Source organism: Phocoena phocoena, chromosome 11 (assembly GCF_963924675.1).
Source record: "Phocoena phocoena chromosome 11, mPhoPho1.1, whole genome shotgun sequence".
Taxonomy (NCBI): domain Eukaryota; kingdom Metazoa; phylum Chordata; class Mammalia; order Artiodactyla; family Phocoenidae; genus Phocoena; species Phocoena phocoena.
In genome coordinates, this window is record NC_089229.1 from 48,503,705 (window position 1) to 48,525,099 (window position 21,395).

At 39.5% G+C, this 21,395-nt stretch overlaps 1 protein-coding gene across 1 annotated transcript; it reads left to right on the top strand.

The window, feature by feature from the left end:
• Positions 1 to 1,602: 1,602 nt before the first annotated feature.
• Positions 1,603 to 19,642, top strand: IL26 (interleukin 26). The gene is made up of 5 exons (XM_065887767.1): positions 1,603 to 1,807; positions 1,893 to 1,949; positions 2,123 to 2,257; positions 19,091 to 19,156; positions 19,244 to 19,642. The coding sequence occupies exons 1-5, from the start codon at positions 1,637 to 1,639 to the stop codon at positions 19,328 to 19,330; spliced, it is 516 nt and encodes a 171-aa protein (XP_065743839.1). The 5' UTR covers positions 1,603 to 1,636; the 3' UTR covers positions 19,331 to 19,642.
• The last annotated feature ends 1,753 nt before the right edge of the window (positions 19,643 to 21,395 follow it).

The following is a 21,395-nucleotide window of genomic DNA, read 5'->3' on the forward strand; positions in this document are numbered from 1 at the left end:
GACTTTTGATTCCTGATGTTCACATTCTTTTGTCTAAAAGAACTCTGAATGGTAAGTATTACTCTGCTCAAAACAAAACAAAACAAAACAAAAAACCTTAGGATATTTCATGTCCCAGTTCCAACACCCTTTAAGCTAATCCCAGCTAAAAATAATTCTTCCTTTTCCTGAATTTCTATAAAACTTCAGTGATCCTCACTTTGCAGTCTTGATCAGCTGTCTTCTGTCGTAGCTCTTTAGGAAGGGTTCCTATCTTATTTCAGAGGGAGTGTCCTTTATCAGCGGAGGTGCTCCTGTGGAAATGACGCTTGGGCTTGCCAAAGAGATCCACTTATTATCTGAAACAGCCAAAAATACTTCCATGTGTTTGGACCTTTTACTTTATACTTTCTCTTTGCTCCTTTGCCAGCCCTGGTTGCCTTGATTTAGAAATCAGTCTTGGGTTCTGATGCTTTATTGACGCTGCCTAGTTTTGATGAATCACTTACTCACAACCAGAGTCCTCGTGTTAACTTGCCTGGGATGATGTTGGCTCCATTCATTCCAGGCTTTGGTGACTTAGCTCTGCTTCTCAGTATATGATCCTGAGCTGTGTCCACGTCTTATCCTGGGGATGCTACACGAAAGGAACCATATTTATCACCATGGGAAGAATTGGGACAGAGCTGAGGATGGGAGTCCTGCTTTCGTACGTAGTCCCCTGGTACAAAGCACTGTTCTTTGTAGACAGATCCTTGATAAAAATTTGTTAATGGAATAAATGAAAAAGCAAAGCAGTTATAGTAGCATCTCATGATGTGGGAAGGGAAGTACAATCATCTAGTGCTGAATATGCTTCTTTACATGAGGCATCATGGTAGGCACTGAGAATTCAAAGATGAAAAGGTAAGGAGCTGGCACTCTCCTGGAAGTCTAGAGTTAAAGAAAAAGTGTGGGTGGTCAGCTAGGACAGAGATGATAGAGAACCTATTAAATTGTAGGTCTTAATCCTGGGTCCAGGTTCAAAAAAGTCTTGAATATGTTGGGGGGGTTGCAGTTTCCGAGCTGGAAAAATTCTTGAGGACTTGGGTCTTGATGCCAGGCTGCAGCACGATGGCTTCTGAGGGAAGAGGGGGGCAGGTGAAGGATCTGGCAAAGGATAAATGTCAAACCCATTTGAGGTCGTGAGCAGGTTTCCCAGGGCTGTTCATTCTACCTTTTGGTCAAATTTTCCTGGGCTACTTGTTAGAAAAGGAGATTCTTTTCATATTAAAAAAAAAAAAATCACATGGCATCCTGGAGAACAAGTTCTCTTACTAGCATGACGTGACTTTTAAAATACTGAAATCTGCTGTGAAGTGCAGTGGAGGTTCTGAATTCTTTTTGGAAACAGGGCCCCAACCTTACTGGTAAATTTGTGCTTTTACTTACGAGCACAGATAATGTGGTCAGCGTTTTTTGATTATGAAGCAAGCTCTAAGAAAATAGAACAACTGAAGTGATCTTCCTCTCTCTAAACTGTAAGTTATCTTTCACAGCATCTCATTGGAGAGGCAATCTTGAGGGCTAAAGTAACTAGGTTATCTTCTCATCTAACCAACACGAGTAACTGTCTGGCTTCCGTGAGTGACATGAGCCCAGAGTGGGGTGGAGGGAAATGTGGATGAATTGCGTTTTGAGGTCTGGGTTGCTGTTTGTCACTCTGTCTCTTGCCATTGCCAAGCACAAGCAATCTTCCTTCGCCACAAGTTGCTACCCAAGGGGAACACTGTCCCAAGCTGTTGATACGCTCTATGTCAAGGCAACAAGGCTCAAAGCAACAATTCCAGTAAGTATTAGGCTCTGCTTAGAATGATGACCAAAGGGACGTTTGAAATTCTGGATAAATCTTATTTCTCTTTGTTTTATTGTAGGAAGATCGCATTAAAAAAGTACAGTTATTAAAAAAGAAAACAAAAAAGCTATTTATGGTAAGCCAGAGGGTCTTTTTCTTTCTCACGTTTCTACTTGTTGGATGCTTTTATTTCCTTGCATTTTATTTTTTCCAGATGGTCATGAAGTAATAATCGGGGGATGCTTCAGTGTCATTTTACGAAAGCTACTCACAGTTTACCTTATGCAATTTATTCTATCTTATTTATAGAAAAACTGCAGACTTCAAGAACAACTACTGTCCTTTTTCATGGAAGATGTTTTTGGTCAACTCCAATTACAAGTTTGCAAGGAAATACACTTTGTGGAAGACTTTCACAGCCTTAGGCAGAAATTGAGCCACTGTGCAAGTATGCATAGCAAATAAGGTGAATTTGATCCTAGACATCTATCCAGAAAACAGCATGTAGGAAGTTGTCTTTACTCAAAGAGTGGGTAAAGGGGTTTTCTAATTGTTGGCTTGTAGTCCAAATGGAGAGTCCATCACCAGGGAAACAGTATCAAATAACTCTGTATAACTTGTAATGCCACTATGTATTATTTCTTAAGGGAAACACCAGGGAAACAGTATCAAATAACTCTGTATAACTTGTAATGCCACTATGTATTATTTCTTAAGGAATGGCACAGAAAACATGTTGAAGAGAGCTAAAGTGACAGGAGGTGCTTCTCAAATGAATGTCTGTTTTTTCAAATCATTCTCTCTTTATGTGACTCCTAACTAATTCATTCATTCATTTAACAAATATTTCTTAAGCACCAACTATGTGCCAAATGCTATTCTAGGATATTTTCTTTCTCTCTTTCTTTCTTTCTTTCTTTCTTTCTTTCTTTCTTTCTTTCTTTCTTTCTTTCTTTCTTTCTTTCTTCCTTTCTTTCTTTCTTTCTCTCTCTCTCTCTTTCTTTCTTTCTTTCTCCTCCCTTCCTTCCTCCGTCTGTCTTTCTTTTCTTCTCTCTTCCTGTCACCTCCTCTCTTTCCCATATTGATAAGAGCTTTTAGATTGATTTTTTAATCTTATTTTCATATAAGTTGTTAGAGTTGTACCCTGTATAAGGCAAAGTCTCAATCAAAACAAAATGAAAAAAAGAAATGTGTCTTCTTTGGTACCTAAATTATTTGATGCCGCAGTGTGGTTGCTCTCACCCTAAGCAATGGGGAATTAATTAAGAAGGTAAAAGTGAACACACTTTTCTGTAAAAGCATCCACAATATTAAAGATTGGTACAGAAAAACAAAACAAAGCAAAACAACCAGGCCAGGGTCTGTGCAGTATTAGTTGGCTTGCTTGTGGGAAGTGTTGAATCTTTTCTGTGACATTGTTTGGGCTCCAAGTATGCTTTCTCAAGCCTCCTGTGGTTGTACTTGAAGGTGGTACAAACTGGGCTGTGGGCTGCTGATGACTATCACAGTCCTGGGGTTGCCAGAAGGAAACGAGCTTTCTACCCTTGGGCATCAGGGCTACAAGAACTTGAACTCTGGGCAGTTGCGAGTGGAGTTTTAGTTTTTAAGAGTTAGGGCATCATTTTCTTGTGGTCCATGAAAGTACTCAGTAACCCAAATTCCAGTCTATAGTGCAGAGGCATTTTTGTGAGGGTGAGCTGCTCAGTTAGGTAAAAAAATTCAACAAATTTATATTCTCTTTGGTTAGTCTGTGTTTAAGTTATGTCCTTGTTTGGGACTTGGGTCGCATAGTTTTCCATGAACTCTCCTATTCCATTAAGATAACAACAAGCATAAAAATTACAAACTGGTACCTCTTGGCAGAACACGGAGAGAATGCTCTGGGCCAGTTCCCTTGCCTGAAATAATGGAAAGGTCACCACTTATCTTTGGTGTATTCTATACATAACTTATAAGGTCATCTTATTAAGACAGTGAATAGTATAGTCTCTCTTTTTTTTAAATAGATCTCTATCGGAGTATAATTGCTTCACAGTACTGTGTTAGTTTCTACTGCACAACAAAGCAAATCAGCCATACGCATACACACGTCCCCATATACCTTCCCTCTTGAGCCTCACTCCCACCCTCCCTATCCCACCCCTCTAGGTCATCACAAAGCACCGAGCTGATCTCCCTGCGCTATGCGGCTGCTTCCCACCAGCCAGCTATTTTACATTTGGCATTTGGTAGTGTATATATGTTGATGCTACTCTCACTTCGCCCCAGCTTCGCCCTCCCACCCCATGTCCTCAAGTCCATTCTCTATGTCTACCTCTTTATTCCTGCCCTGCAACTAGGTTCATCAGTACCATTTTTTTTCTTTTTAGATTCCATATATATGCATTAGCATACGGTATTTGTTTTTCTCTTTCTGACTTACTTCACTCTGTATGACAGATTCTAGGTCCATCCACCTCACTACAAATAACTCAATTTTGTTTCTTTTTATGGCTGAGTAATATTCCATTGTATATATGTGCCACATCTTCTCTATCCATTCATCTGTCAGTGGACATTTAGGTTGGTTCCATGTCCTGGCTATTGTAAATAGTACTGCAATGAACATTGTGGTACATGAGTCTTTTTATTTGTTTTTTTTTTGTGTGTGTGTGGTACACAGGCCTCTCACCATTGTGGCTTCTCCCGTTGTGGAGCACAGGCTCCAGACGCGCAGGCTCAGTGGCCATGGCTCTGGGCCCAGCTGCTCCATGGCATGTGGGATCTTCCCGGACCGGGGCATGAACCCATGTCCCCTGCATTGGCAGGCGGACTCTCAACCACTGCGCCACCAGGAAAGCCCCCCATGACTCTTTTTGAATTATGGTTTTCTCAGGGTATATGTCCAGTAGTGAGATTGCTGGGTCATATGGTAATTCTATTTTCAGTTTTTTAAGGAACCTCCATACTGTTCTCCATAGTGGCTCTATCAATTTACATTCCCACCAACAGTGCAGGAGGGTTCCCTTTTCACCACACCCTTTCCAGCACTTATTGTTTCTAAATTTTTTGATAATGGCCATTCTGACCGGCGTGAGGTGATACCTCATTGCAGTTTTGATTTGCATTTCTCTAATAATTAGTGATGTTGAGCATCTTTTCATGTGCCTCTTGGCCATCTGTATGTCTTCCTTGGTGAAATGTCTGTTTAGGTCTTCCACCCATTTTTAAACTGGATTGTTTGTTTTTTTGATATTGAGCTCCATGAGCTGTTTGTATATTTTGGAGATTAATCCTTTGTCTGTTGTTTCATTGGCAAATCTTTTCTCCTATTCTGAGGACTGTCTTTTTGTCTTGTTTAGGGTTTCCTTTGCTGTGCAAAAGCTTTTAAGTTTAATTCAGTCCCATTTGTTTATTTTTGTTTTTATTTCTGTTACTCTAGGAGGTGGGTCAAAAAAGATCTTACTGTGGTTTATGTCAAAGAGTGTTCTTCTTATGTTTTCCTATGTTTAGAGTTTTATAGTGTCTGGTCTTACATTTAAGTTTTAAATCCACTTGGAGTTTATTTTTGTGTATGGTGTTAGGTAGTGTTCTAATTTCATTCTTTTACATGTACCTGTCCAGTTTTCCCAGCACCACTTTTTGAAGAAGCTGTCTTTTCTCCATTGTATACTCTTGCCTCCTTTATTAAAGATAAGGTGACCATATATGCATAGGTTTGTCCCTGGGCATTCTATCCTGTACCATTGATCTGTATTTCTGTCTTTGTGCCAGTACCATACTGTCTTGATTACTGCAGCTTTATGGTATAGTTTGAAGTCGGGGAGCCTGATTCCTCCAACTCCGTTTTTCTTTCTCAGGATTGCTTTGGCTATTTGAGGTCTTTTGTGTTTCCATACAAATTGTAAATTTTTTTGTTCTAATTCTGCGAAGAATGCCATTGGTAGTTTGATAGGGATTGCATTGAATCTGTAGATTGCTTTGGGTAGTATAGTCATTTTCACAATATTGATTCTTCCAATCCAAGAACATGGTATATTTCTCCATCTGTTTATGTCATCTTTGATTTCTTTCAGCAGTGTTTTATAGTTTTCTGAGTACAAGTCTTTCGCCTCCTTAGCCAGGTTTACTCCTAGGTATTTTATTCTTTTTGATGCAGTGGTAAATGGGAGTGTTTCCTTAATTTCTCTTTCTGATTTTTCATTGTTAGTGTGTAGGAATGCCAGAGATTTCTGTGCATTAATTTTGTATCCTGCAACCTTACCAAATTCATTGACTAGTTCTAGTAGTTTTCTGGTGGCATCTTTAGGATTTTCTATGTATAGTATCATGTCATCAGCAAACAGTGACAGTTTTACTTCTTCTTTTCCAATTTGTATTCCTTTTATTTCTTTTTCTTCTCTGATTGCCATGGCTATCTGCACTTTTGGTTGGAATGTTCTATAAATATCAATTAGATCTATCTGGTCTGTTGTGTCATTTAAAGTTTGTGTTTCCTTATTTATCTTCTGTTTGAATGATCTTTCCATTGGTGTAAGTGGGGTGTTAAAGTCCCCTATTATTAATGTGTTACTGTTGATTTCTCCTTTCATGCTTGTTAGCATTTGCCTTATGTATTGAGGTGCTCCTGTGTTGGGTGCATAAACATTTATAATTGTTATATCTTCTTCTTGGGTTGATCCTTTCATCATTATGTAGTGTCCCTCCTTATCTCTTGTAACAGTCTTTATTTTAAAGTCTATTTTATCTGATATGAGTATTGCTACTCCACAGTAGCATTTCTACTGTGGCCTGAGGTTCTCTGTTAGTCCAGTGGTTCGGACTTGGAGCTCCCACCACAGGAGCTTGGGCCCGACCCTGGCTCATGAACCAAGATCCCACAAGCTGCGTGGGGTGTGAAAAAAAAGAAAAAGAACAATAACAAAGTAAAAAATAAAATTAGACTAGAAAACTAATGTTATATGTTAGAAAGAGTATAAAAATAAAAATATAGATGAATCAACAACTGGAAGGTACATCAGTACCACAATAGTAAAAAAAGAGTAGGAGGGAAAAGAAAAAAAGGCGGGAGGGAAGGCCTTGGCTGTGGAGGGCAGGGCCTAAGCAAGGGTGAGGTTTGGGTGGTGGGCGGGGCCAATGCTCAGGACCCACAGGGCTGGAAAAGGACCTGGGGGATGTGCAGGGTGGGGCTTAGGCTCAAGGAACAGAAGGGGCCCAGGCGTGCCCCCCAGCCCTGGTCTCAGAGGGCAAGGGACCTCACCTGGGAGCCCAGCAGGCTTCCTGGGCTCGAGTGGGTGAGGCAAACATCTTCCTCTCCTCTCCTGCTCCTCTGGTCTGGGAGGGCCCCTCCCACCTGCCTCTCCTGATCTCCCTGGCCTCCCTTCTATGCCCCCAGGACTAGTGCAGCCTGGAGGGGGCTTTGTAGGGCAGGGGACTGTCCTGGGAGCTCAGCAGACTCCCCCTCCCGCTCCTCCTGGATGGCTCTTCCCGCCTGCCTCTCCAGATCTCCCTGGCCTCCCTCCTATGCCCTCAAGGACCCACGTGGCCTGGAGGGAGCTTTGGAGGGCAGGGAACCGGCCTGGGAGCTCAGCAGGCTCCCGGTACCCAAATCAGTATAGTCTCTTTATTTAAGTTGAACGATTATGTAATTTTATATTTCATTTTACCACCAGCTGATTAGGTCATTATCATCCCCAGTAAGAGTTTTCACCATGAAAAGACTTGAAGAGGAGAATAATCCATTGAAGCACTTGATATTGGGGTAAATAATGAGACCTATGGCAGTCACTGTAGGCCAAAATGGAGTCTTCCTAAGGAACAGTGAGCTGGTCTTGTTTCAGTATCTGGAGACGAGGATTGTCTTCAGAGACCCCATCCTCCCACTTTTTAAAGCACCTTCTGTTTTTCTTTTTGCTAGTGTCCTTCGTTCCTCTGTGCAGGTGCTGTCTCTTGCACTAGCCATACAATTTAATGTAATATTATTCTAAATGAACTTTGGTAATGATGACAAGGCACTAGAAATCCTTGCCTGATACAGTACAATATATCTGGACACCTGGAACCAACAAAAGCCATGTCTGTTTTGACCATTGATTTGATTCTTCAGTTCAAATAGCTAGAAAACACATAATAGTTATAACCTAAACCAAGCAATGTTCTAGATGAAAAACTTAGAAAACATAGAGCTATCTAGGAACTCTGGTTTTCCTTGATTTGTTTTGGGAGAAGTTATTTCCTGAAGGGACCTTAATCTGTCAAGAGATGCTTTTTTCAATGCCTTGGACCACAGCGCGATGGGAGCAGGCAGTACCTCTCAGGCTGGTCATGGAAGCTTTCCAAAGCGGCTGGCTCCCCCTTGCGGCCAAATATGAGCACAACCACCCCCAGCGCCATCTAACTGGGCTTTCCTTCCTACCTTCTCCCACTCCAAGACAACCCTTGTAATCTTCAGTTACTTTGTCTTACAAGCTAAGGCATTTATGTGCTGGAGTAAACCAATCACCTCTGTGAAACTGTAAAAAAAGAAGTCTAGGATTAGCCTGAGCTTTAGAAAGTCTCCACAGACATTGCTTTAGGGAAATAGGTTTAATTTTAGGCCTTGCATTTAATCGTTCTGCCAATTATAAGTTTATATTTTTGGCCACAGAAGCTTGTATCTGTTTAATATAAATTAACCGAGCATTTGCTCTGTGTGGAATTCTAAATTAGTGGTTGGGGCGGAGTTTAGGAGGGAGAAGTTATAAAATGTGAAGTAGGTGACATTAATTTACATGTGATATTTTCTTTTCTTCTTTTTTGACCACTTGCTTTAATTTGGGGAGACAGGGATCCAGGCAGCTTTCCTAAGCAGAAGCAGCTGTGCCTTCCACCAGATGTGTAAATGTCATATTGTTTCTCTTTTCTTTCTTCATTCCAGGGACCTCAGGCTATAATTAATTCTTGAATATGGCAATGAATCAAAGCTTTGCAAGTTACAGGAAACTTTTCTCCCCCTTCCCAATGGTTCTACTGGTTGCTTTAAAGCTCTCCTCTCTCATACTGGTTATCTGAAACTTGGGTGGACTTTCTAGGAATGGATTCCGAGACTAAATCCATGTCTTGATCTATAGAATTTGGAGTTGAAAAATAAAAATAAAACCAGAAATAGCATCTATAACCCAATCTGGGTCATCTCATTTTTTACTGGATGCAGACACCCCCCTAGATGTGCTGATTCTGAGTCAAGAATAACTGCACCGCAAAAGGCAAACAGGTCGCTCTCAGCAGTGGCTGTCATTTCCATTTTTTTTTTTCAACCTCTTCCCTTTGTTCCCTCCATCCTGCAGATGGTAACTGCTTCCTGCAGTTACTGCCTCTATGATGTCTCTCTTTACCCTTTTAGTTGCCTAGTTAACAACTTTATATCTAATTAACTGTTCTTTAAAAAAATGAATATAGTCATTGAATATATTTATATTCATGAAGCATGTTTCCATAAACAATATGTCAGGAAAAATAACTTATGAAATAATTTGAAAGATGTGTCCATGAAGAGTTTTTGAAAAAGAACATCTTAATAAGAAAACACTAATGAGGAAAATATTTTAAAACGATTAATGATGAAGAAAATATTCATGAGAATGTTGCTCATCTTCCCTCTCTCTGCTGCTCTGGTTGGACTGTTCTGAGATGTGATATTTTCTTAGTCAAAAAGGGACACTAGGGTTTCCCTGGTGGCGCAGTGGTTGAAAGTCCGCCTGCCGATTCAGGGGACACGGGTTCGTGCCCCGGTCCGGGAAGATCCCACATGCCGCGGAGCGGCTAGGCCCGTGAGCCATGGCCGCTGAGCCCGCACGTCCGGAGCCTGTGCTCCGCAACGGGAGAGGCCACAACAGTGAGAGGCCCGCGTACCGCAAAAAAAAAAAAAAAAAAAAAAAAAAAGGGACACTAAATATAGTCAATATAGAAACAGCCAATACATAGAAAATAATTAACACTTTTTGTATCTCCCCTGTTGCCCTTGCTATTTGGGGTATTGTGGGAAAAATGAGACTTTACCCTCTAGGAGTTCTGCACTGTGTGTGTGTGTTGGTAGAAGGGTTCTAGGCAGAAGGAAGGGGATGGCAAGGTAACTTCACAAACAATTATAAGAGGAAGAAAGGAAAAGCACCATAATATTAGTGCTAACAAAGCCCTGGGGTTTCAGAGCAGAAATACTAGAGTCTGGATGGAGCAGGTAAGTTTTCAAGAAGGAGGGACTTTGAGAGGGGCCCCGAGTTCTGCAGGTTCTATTTCTGCAGAACCTCGACACGTTTCAAAACTGGTCCAAGGCTTCTTCCATGATCTGGAAACAGGAGGAAATGGCCCAGGCCCTGTTTCCAAGACCCAGAATTCTAGAATAATGCTTTGGTTATGTGAGGCTTTAGGATAAATAGGATTCTGAGGGGTTGATTAAAAAACCAGTGTTGCATTTATGATGTTGCTTCCAGAGCTCTAGACAGTTAAGTTACATACAGAATTTTGGCATATAGTAATTTGTTTAATGTGTTCACTTGGGATTTGAATTTATGCCCGCCATAAGCATTGGTGTTCCCTCTTCTGAAAACCGCCCCCCCCAAAAAAACTTGTAAATAGCAAAAAACAGCAAAATCTATGATACAAATTGCTTTCTATAACTTAGAGAATCCAACAATTATTTATTTTGTATCTTAGTAATTGAAGAAAATATTAAGGAGTAAGGATTACTACAGCCTCTTTATAAATTGTATATAGTATTTTTAAAATACTCTGATTCTATGTGGATGTTTTATTTTTGGGGATACTTTTTTTTTTTTTTTGCCATACGCAGGCCTCTCACTGCTGTGGCCTCTCCCATTGCGGAGCATAGGCTCTGGCCGTGCAGGCTCAGCGGCCATGGCTCACGGGTCCAGCCGCTCTGCGGCATGTGGGATCCTCCCGGACCGGGGCACGAACCCGTATCCCCTGCATAGGCAGGTGGACTCTCAACCACTGCACCACCAGGGAAGCCCATCTGAGCACTTTTAAGGTAGGCTAAGCTAAGCTATGATGTTTGGAAGGTTAGGAGTATTAAATGCATTTTTGACTTACAATATTTTCAACTAGCAATAAGTTTATCGGGACTTAACCCACGTGTAAATTGAGGAAAATCTATGTATGTGTTATACTCTTTAATGTCTGACTTCTTCCACCCAGCATAATTATTTTGAGATTCATTCATGTTATTGAATGTATCAATGACTTCTCCCTTTTCACTGCCAAGTAGTATTCCATTGTAATGATATACCACAATTTATCTATTCATCTATTGATGTCTATTTAGTTTTTTTTTCCCAGTTTTTCACTATCACAAATAAAGCTGCTATTAATATTTATATACAAGTCTGTGTTTGAAGAGATATTTTCATTTCTCTTGGGTGAACACCTAGGAGTGGAATGGCTGGATCATAGGTTAGGTGTAGGTTTAACTATGTAAGAAACAGCTAAACTGTTTTCCAAAGTGGTTGAATCATTTTAAATTTCTACCAGTAGTGTGTGGGAGTTAAAATTGCTCAGTATCCTTGCTATCACTTCATATGGTCAGTGTTTAAAAATGTCAGCCAATCTAGCTGGAGTGTAGTGGTATTACATTGTGTTTTCAATTTGCACTTCCCCAATCATTAATGAGGTTGACCATCTCTTGATTTACCTATTTACCATCTATATATTGTCTTTGGTGAAGCGTCTGTTCAAATATTTCGCCCATTAAAAAAAATGGATTGTTTCCATGTCTTGGTTATTGTGAATAGTGCTGCTATGAACATAGGGGTTTATGTAGCTTTTCAAATTAGAGTTTTCTCCAGATATATGCCCAGGAGTGGGATGGCTGGATCGTATGGTAGTTCTATTTTTAGTTTTTGAGGAACCTCCATACTGTTCTCTGTAGTGGCTGCACCAATCTACGTTCCCACCAGCAGTGTAGGAGGTTCCCTTCTCTCCACACCCTCTCCAGCATTTGTCCTTTAACAGATCTTGTAGTACAGTTCTACTGGTGATGAATACATTCCGTTTTTTATGGCAGAAAAAAGCCTTTATTTCCTCTTTCTTTTTTAAATACATTTTTTCTGAATATAGAATTTGGGGTTGATAGGTTTTTTTTCCAATACGTTAATGGTGTTGCTTCATTGTCTCCAGGCTTGTTTCTGACAAGAAATCTTCTCCCATGCTTATCTTTGTTCTTATGTCATATCTTTTTTTTTTCTGGCTTTCTTTCTTTTTAAAGATTTTTCTCTTTATTACTTGTTTAAAGCAATTTAATGATAATGTGCATTGGTTTGTTTTCTTCATGCTTTTTGTGCTTGGAGTCAATTGAAATTCTTCCGTCTGTGAGTTTATAGTTTTCATCAAATTTGGAAGTTTTGGGCCATTATTTTTTCAGAAAAAAATTTTTTTCTGTACCTCCTTCTAGCTCTTCTATTCTTGAAATTCTAATTTCATATACATTAGGCCATTGGCAATTGTCCCACAGCTCCCTGATTCTGTGTTGTTTTCCGTGTTTTTCTGTGTTTCATTGTGGATAGTTTCTATTGCTACATCATCAAGTTTATAAACCTTTTATTCTGTAGTATCTAATCTGCTTTAGTCCCATTCAGTATATTTTTCAACTCAGCCATTGTAGTTTTTATCTCTAGAAGTCTGAATTTGGTCTTTTTAATATTTTCCCTTTTCCTACATAACATGATCAATCTTTCTTTTAGCTTCTAGAATGCACTATATGGCCTGTATTTCTATGTTAGCAGTCATTGATAATTATTGTTTTGATCTATTAATTCATAAAACTGAAAAATGATGCTTTTAAGATTCTATTATGCCTACTTTATTTATAAGTGGGGATAATTCTGTAAAGAGAACTTACCCCTTACTATTTGGCTGTCCTGAGGAACTTATCATATAAGACAGGCAGAATAAACATGTAATTCTTTTTCTTTATTTCCCACTTTTGAATATAAGGAATTGATTTTCTAACATTCTTCCAGGGTGATCAATGAGTTGTTATTTTCTCTTAGTTTCATTATTAACTCATGGATTTAAATTATTTTTTATTTTTGAGAAGTCTTTCTGATTCTATAAGCTACCTGCCTTTGGGATTTCTTTATAAGTCCACTAAGACTGACATCTTTTCGAGCCACTCTTAAGATACAAAACTACAGTGATTTTCGTGATAGACCCCAAGGTCTGGAATCCCAGTACCACTGTATTTGAATGTCATCTTATTGTTTCTGAGAACATTCTAAGAATTTTGCAGCACCTAATAAAATATTACATATTTCCACACTCCTAATGCAGGGTGCACAGGTTCGATCCCTGATTGGGGAACTAAGATCCCACATGCCACAGGCAGGGAGCAGCCAAAAAAATAAATATATAAAGTCACACAGATCTGTGCTTAAATGCTGGAAAAAAAAAAAAGAATAAAATGGATAACCTGTATAGCACAGGGAACTCTGCTCAATATTCTATAACAACCTAATTGGGAAAAGAATTTGAAAAAGAATAGACACATGTATAAGTGAATCACTTTGTTGTACACCTGAAACTAACACAACATTGTTAATCAACTATACTCCAATATAAAAGAAAAATTTTTTTAAAAATTAGTCTGATTTGGGTAATTCAGGTGTATAACTGTTTAAAGAAAAAAGTTATGGATAACATAAATATATTTATTTTTAATCTTTGTTAACCACGGTATTTGCCCTAATGGTATTTGGAAAGTTGGTATATGTTAGAAGACATTTTAAAGATTCTTATAGAACTCAATACTCTCAGACTTGAAAGGGAACTTAATAGTTGCTTAGTTGAATTCATAAAATAATTGGACTAATTGCTAGTGATCAAAGTTGAAACTGAAAAAAATTACATTAGCTTTCAAGATTTCATCATTTACTTTAATTAACATTTTAAGAGCCTGAATAGTAATTGGTAATTAAAGAGCTCCATTTCTTTACATTAATTGTATGTAATTAATTTTAAAGTCTGGTAAGTCTTGGCAAATAGAATATTTGTGTCTCCAATTCCTGTAGGATGTTTGATAAGTAATTTGTATCCTCAGTTGCAACTAGCTTATCAAGCTGTGAAGCACTGCCAATTATTTAGCCTTATAATTTCAAATATTTTAAAAATTGCAGTTGATTGAACTGATAAACAGAAGTAGGAAGTGTGACAAACTCTGTTTTCTTTCATTAAGTGCAAAGTCCTAAACCTGTTTTCAACAATACCAATAATCTCATCTTGTTGTTGTTAGAAGAATTAAGTAAGGTAATATATCAAAGCACCTAACAAGTAGTAGTTCTGTAAAATTGTTACTGTCTTTTCTTATTGTTTTCCATACACAGAACACTCATTTTCTTCCAATTACATTTTCTCAACAATTTTCAATGGAGTGGTTCTCTTAAACAATCAAATACATTTTTAGTGCCTAATGTTAGAGTTTTATTTACAGTGTTACTTTAACTGAAAGATAAAGAGATCATTTATGAATCATTGGTTTTAATCTGGGTAAGTATATTTTCTAATTATAATATTATAGAATCTCTTTTCTGACAAATTCATTCCTTGGTTAATGATATATAACTTTTCTGTCAAAATTATGGGGCTCTACCATTTCATGTGAAAAATGGCATGGATTCATTCTTTTTTTAAATTGAGGTAGAATTGACATATAAGGTTGGGGTTGGGGTATAATTGACATATGAGGTTGGGGACCATATCATAGATAATTGAATCTGAGGATTTCAGCTGAGACCCAAAGGGTGTGTAAATCATCTCTGCTCTCTCCAGCCTTGGCACATTTTGCCTCCTCTGCCTACTTGTCCCTTCTTTCTGCTTCTCCCACTCCATCTTAGTCACCCTTCAAGATGCAACTCACTTGTTTTCTCCTTCTGGACGTCTTCTGGCATCCCACAGTTGGGTTGCCTCTGCTCTGTTGCCAGAGCAGTTTGTTTGTTTGTTTTAAATCACAGTATTTATCACTTAGTATTGTAATTTTGCTTCACTGTCAGTAGATTATGAGCCATCCCTTGCGCCCCAAGGCAATTTTCACCATGAAAGTTACTTTTATAAATTAAATAAATCTCTGCTATGTGGGCAGAGAGAGTATTTCATGCCTAGCGTATAGTAAGCATGCAATAAAAATGTATTGACTTAATGATGAATGATTAGCCTGTTGCCTTGTGTTTGTTGTTCCATGACTATCTCACACTTTTTTTATTTTTTTTTTTGAACCTGTCTCTGGTTATTCCAGCCCTACTAATACATTGCCTCTAGTCTAGATCGTATCTGCTTTGGTTGGGTTTGTCAAATCATTCAGCCGTTCTTAGAATAAAACTGCTGCCCTTTGGTTGTGCATTCTGCTTTCAGACAATGGAACTGTATACGCTGAAATATAAGGTAAAGGAAATCATTCTTTCGTAAATTCCTCCTTCCAAGCAAAGCAATCTAGATTACAGCAGTAAAATCAGGCTGTCCTACTGGGTCTGTAGACATATTTACAAAAGTGAGGAAAATGAAAACCTCTTGCATCAGATCTTTACTAGGAGTCATTTATAGTAAATGGAGCTCAAGGTGCTAGAAAGCATCCCATAAACCCATGGAGCTCTGGTGGCAACACTGGCACTGTTAAGTGATTTTTTTTGTTGTTTTGATTTTGTTTGTTTGTTTGTTTGTTTTTTTGCCCGACCTTGTTTTTCTCCTTTTCTACTCTCCTTGCTCTTCTTGGGGTAGCTTGTACCTTAGATGAAGTCAGAAGCCTTTCTTGTACTTCCCACCATGCTATGGGAGACACTGCAGACCCAAGTTCTCTGGGCAGAGGGCCTAGTCAGCAGGAATGCCTTAATGTATTCACCTTCTGTAACGTCCAGAATTTGGTTGACTTCTTTGGTATCCCATTTTCCGTGTGAAATCTTTAAACCCCAACACAAGCATGTTTGATATTGTGCCCTGTGACTTGCTTATTTGGTACTTTGTGATTGATCTTTGCATCTAAGAACTTTGATCGAGTGTATTGGAATCAGCAAATATTGATTCTCTTTGTGAAGTCCTCTTTGTTTTCCCAGTTGCAAGATTTGGGCCAATTACTTTTTTTTTTTAGTATTTGACAGTTTATTAAAATAAACCTTTTTCCTCCATACGGATTTTTTTTTTTTACATCTTTGTTGGAGTATAATTGCTTTACAATGGTGTGTTAGTTTCTGCTTTATAACAAAGTGAATCAGTTGTACATATACATATGTTCCCATATCTCTTCCCTCTTGTGTCTCCCTCCCTCCCACCCTCCCTATCCCACCCCTCCAGGCGGTCACAAAGCACCGAGCTGATCTCCCTGTGCTATGCGGCTGCTCCCCACTAGCTATCTACCTTACGTTTGGTAGTGTATATATGTCCATGCCAATTACTTTTATATTAGATAATTTCTGCTAGAAGGATTTAGCATCTAATCAAACTCTCCATTTAAAATATAATGGGCAGAATTCTCTAAATTTTTTCCATAGCTACTCTACTTGGTTGGAACTAGACTTGGTATTTCTAGAATTTGCTTTTGCAGTTCCAATCTGAAAAACAAATGAACAAAGGGAAACACACGCACACACACAAACGCACAGAGGATTTGTTCTTTTGTTTATTATCACATTGTCCATTTTCAGGTTGAAATCTCTCTCTCTCTCTCTCTCTCTCTCTCTCTCTCTCTGCCAATCAGCTTAGTCTTTTGGAGGCATTTCCAACATTTCCCCTGGACTCTGGAGTCAGAATACTTCAGATCTCAGCTCTGCCACTTACTATGTGAAAATAGGCAGAATTTTAACTTCTATGCTTCGCCTTCCTAATCTATAAAATGAGGATAAAAATAGTACTTACCTCATAGGGTTGTTGTGAGGACTGAATGAGTTAATATCACTAAAGCCTTCAGATCAGTGCCTGATACATAACAAAATACATGTTGACTGCTATTATTTTTATCTAACAATCTTCTTAGTAGTTCTGTCGTCACATGAAGGGGAATTGGGATAAAAAGGAAAGCTCCTGGAACTGCTGGATTTTTTATCTTCTAATATGGATCTTGTATTTTGTTGATTTTCCTGTCCACCACTGTTCTATTTACTAACTCTGTTTTGCTCATTGTTATGTCTTGAGTGCCTAGCACACGATCGGACACTTAGTAGGCACTTCATGAATGCTTGTTTAATGAAGGAATGAATTCCTTCTGAAAGTATGCTCTGACACTGGCTGCCTGCGTTGTTTTTGCCTCACAGGATCTGGTGTGGGAGGAAGTGTCCTCTTAATTCACGACTCTTCATAAAAAGGAACGAAAGTGAGTGATTTGTAGTGAGGCGGATGGACCTAGAGTCTGTTGTACAGAGCTAAGAAAGTCAGAAAGAGAAAAACAAATACCATATGCTAACGCATATATATGGAATCTAAAAAAAAAAAAATGGTTCTGAAGAACCTAGGGGAAGGACAGGAATAAAGATGCAGATGTAGAGAATGGACTTGAGGACCCGGGGACGGGGGTAGGGGAAGCTGGGACGAAATGAGAGAGTGGCATGGACATATATATACTACCACATGTGAAATGGATGGCTAGTGGGAAGCAGCCACATAGCACAGGGAGATCAGCTCGGTGCTTTGTGACCACCTAGAGGGGTGGGATGGGGGGTGGGGGTGGGAGGGAGATGCAAGAGGGAGGAGATATGGAGATATATGTATATGTATAGCTGATTCACCTTGTTATAAAGCAGAAACTAACACACCATTGTAAAGCAATTATACTCCAATAAAGATGTTAAAAAAAAATCCACGGCTCTTATCACAGGGAGGTCCAGCACTTGTGAGTCCTGCAGACTAAACCTTCACCCGAATATTCTGTGTCTGCAGCTCTTCTGTGCCTCGTCATGAAAGCCCCTTTCACAAGAAGAATCTCTTCCTACGCGGGGTCTGACCTGAAGGTAGAGTCTCCACTTGGGTAGAGTCATGACAACATCACCACCTTTAGGCCCCTGCAACAGCATTCAGGAGATAACTGTCAAATTGTTTCACTTATTTCCTCTTGATAAGAGAAAGACCTGAATGTTGCCCCTCCCCTGTCCCCTCTTCTCCTCTGTGTTCTGGTCTAAAGGGACCTGTGGGTTGATGTTGGCCATGTTTTATTTGTTTTAATAGGTGTTGTCATTTAGCTGCTTCCATTTCTCGAGTTTTGATTACGTATTATCTTTATTGATGCACCGACACTATTTCATCGCTAGGTCAGGACATCCTGGGACACCTTGGGCCTTGGTTTCCTTTTATGTAAATTGAGAACAATTGAACCATATGATGTCCTTGGTCAATTCCAGCGCTAAGGTTTTATGAGTAAAAGCTAGGTAGATAAAAGCTAGGTAGATAAATTAGACACTTTCACCTTTTTCTTCCCTTCCCTTTTCTCTATTTAACCTTATGGAAATTTGTGGAGTAAAAAGGATGATGAAGAATTTCCTCCTACTTGACTCCTAAGCAATTCTTGTGCTCAGATGGGGTTTGAAAATTCACCTCCTCAAAGGAGACTGGCAGTTCCCCCCATGCCGAGGTACAAGCCATCTTCTCCAGACATTAGTTTGCTCCTCCTCCTAATTTAGAAACTAATATTAATTTCCTGGTGCTTTCTCCTGACAATCAACAGCTGAATATTGTACCGTGCAATGTATATAACAGCCAGGGTGATTTTTCAAAAAATAATTTTTTTTCTTGTCATTCTCACATCTCCTATGCTTCCCATATCTCTCCTGCTCCAGCCATGCTTTCTTTCTTTCAGTTTCTGGAAAGCACTAGGTCTTTCCTGCCTCAGGACATTTGCACACTTTTCACTCAGGTTACCTGAGTTATTCTCTCCTTTGCATCCTCCCCAAACCCCTATTTTCTTGCTTCACTTCCTCATATAGCTGGCTCCTTCTCCTTTTCCAGATCTTAATTTAAATTTCATTCCTTGAAAGAACCATCTCTGACCACCCAATTGAAAGCAGCTGTAAATTCCTAGCATAGAATTTATGCATTACAAACACAGCTTTAATTGTAATTTGGAAATTCTAATTTTTCATTTGTTTTCTTATTTATCATCTCTCTCCCCCATGAAACTATAAGCTCTGTGAGGACAGAGACAAGGTACTATATATTTGCCAGTGTATATCATGCCCAGCACATTATACCTGCTCAAAAAATGTTGGTTGAGTGAATGGAAGAGTATTATTAGCCCCTTTTCAACAATATTTTCTGTATTTACTTCTGATTTCTTAGATTTCCTGTGTTTCATCAGCTAGAGAAATGAAATCCATTACCAGGATGAAAAGAAAATTTTATGAGGTAAGTATTCCAAATTCTTGTCTTTGAATGCTTTGTTTTTTAAAATGTGAAATATTTCTGCTTCTCATATTTCCACTTTATCCACAGATTGGAAAGAAAGGAATCTACAAAGCCATCAGTGAACTGGCTATTCTTCTTTCCTGGATTAAACAATTTCTGGAAAGCGTTAAGTAATGCAAGAAGCCAAGTGGATTGATTTGACTGTTATTTTGAAATATAATGAGAACAACCAGAAATCAATTTAAAGCAGTGTATTTCCTTTTTAAAATTTTGTACATAATACTAACAGCAAATCAGATGATTCGGAATAGACTAGAGGACTTTAATGTAATAAAATTTTGGAGGTAAGTAAATTGTCACTAATATGCACATTTTCTGTATTTTCAAAGAATGTTTTCATCCTGAACATGTTTTGTCATTCCCAAGTACATTGCATGAGTTTAATCTAAAGGTGTATAACCAGAATTAAATCATGCAATATTGGTGCATAGAAAACGACAGATTTCTGGGATACAATATAATGTTATTGAGACTTACATAGATGCCGTGTATATGATTACTGTCTACTTAAGGGCTTGATGATTATTAATTAAGCCCAGTGTGAACTTAGCCCCTGATAGATTTTGATTTTAATGAAATAAGCTGTGTTTCTTTCTCCTGGATGTCCTTTTTAGGACGGTATGCTAGAATTTCATTGAGTACAATGGGTAACTACCAGATCAGATCAAATAGGACACACATGTAAACTAACTTCTTGGAATGGTTTACTAGAAACACCTTTGACAGATAACCCAAGCTACACAGACTACAATGAACCAAGTTGAAATGATGCCGAAGCCTGATTATGTTCCTTCCGGGTGCCATACAATTAAGAAGGTTGGTAGAGGCCAAATAGAAGTCTGAATAGCAGCTCAGAGTTCACCACAGGAAACTTTCCTTACTATCTAAAAACCTTACCCACACAGCTAGCCCTTCAGCTGAATGAGTCATATTGCCTGACCATTGTTTTGCATTAAACGGATCCTGCCTCGGCATTGTAGGCATGGGCAGTTTCAGACAGCAATTTGTGTGATGGCCAGTTTGCTTCCACAAAGCACCCATTGTGCCTCTGCCGCGCACAGCCAACACCAGGACTTGGTGTTTTGTGATATGAGTAGGCGGGGCTTCCCGAAGGCCTTTGTGGATTTCATCCTTGGAACCTCCTCTCTACTTTGCTTTCCCACCATCCAGTTCTTTTCAATTACATGGTCATTAGTCTGTTCACCTGGGACTATCCTCTCTTGGTTTATCTCATAGTCCAAAATTACCTCTTTGTTCTCTGCCCCTTCTCCATTCTGCCTTCCCCAGTAACACTCCGTGGCCCCATGTCTTATCCTACTGAGGACCTCATTGTTACACAAATCCACAGGCAGGGAAACGTGTGGTGAGTGGAGGGGATTGGCGGTGGGGAGACTGGGGGACTCTGTCTTCTTTTCGTACTGTTGATTTAGGGCTTCCCAGTGCAGGCTCCTAGGCCATCAGTAATGGGGCAGCCTTCTTTGTTGAGAAACATTTGGAAGAGCTGGCATCTTGGGGATCAGGAATCTACCCCCTGGCTCTCCCCTGGACCTGAGAGGAAGTGGTGCACCCATGGCCTCTCATTGCCCCACTTTCAGGGCCCTCGGTGGTTTCCAGGATCAGGCACCCTCACAGCTGAGTTTGTGCTGTACTTCCACAGAGCTGGGAGTCTCCATCTTGGTTACAAAGCATTCTTAGGTGCTCCATTACTTAGGGACGCCGGGTATTAGAGGGGCTGTGAAATGTTCATTTGCCAACTTTAGGTCCTTAGGGATAAAATTTTATCTGTGTTCCACAGTACTCTGGGGTGATTGAATTCAATGTTTTTATTTGCTGGATTGTTTCCCAAATTCTTCCGTTCGCCCAGAAGAGTCAAAAGGCTGCTGAAGCACAATAGGAATTTAAACATCATCACTGAGCAGAAAACCAACATCCACGTGCTGGTGCCTACTCACAAACGTTTTTCAGATACCAAAGGAAAAAGCGTGGTCTTAGTGTGTTTGAGTAAAGACTGGTATTCTGAAAAGGCAGTTAAGGAGGGAGAAGCTGTTGTCCTTGTGCACAGGGAGGAAACCGTGTTTGGTGGGGTCACTGTGGGCTCAGGGTGAAAGCTTCCCTCTGATTACAGGTCCCACTCTGGACGTTACCAGAGCCAGAGATGGCTGCATTTTGGGAAATGGCG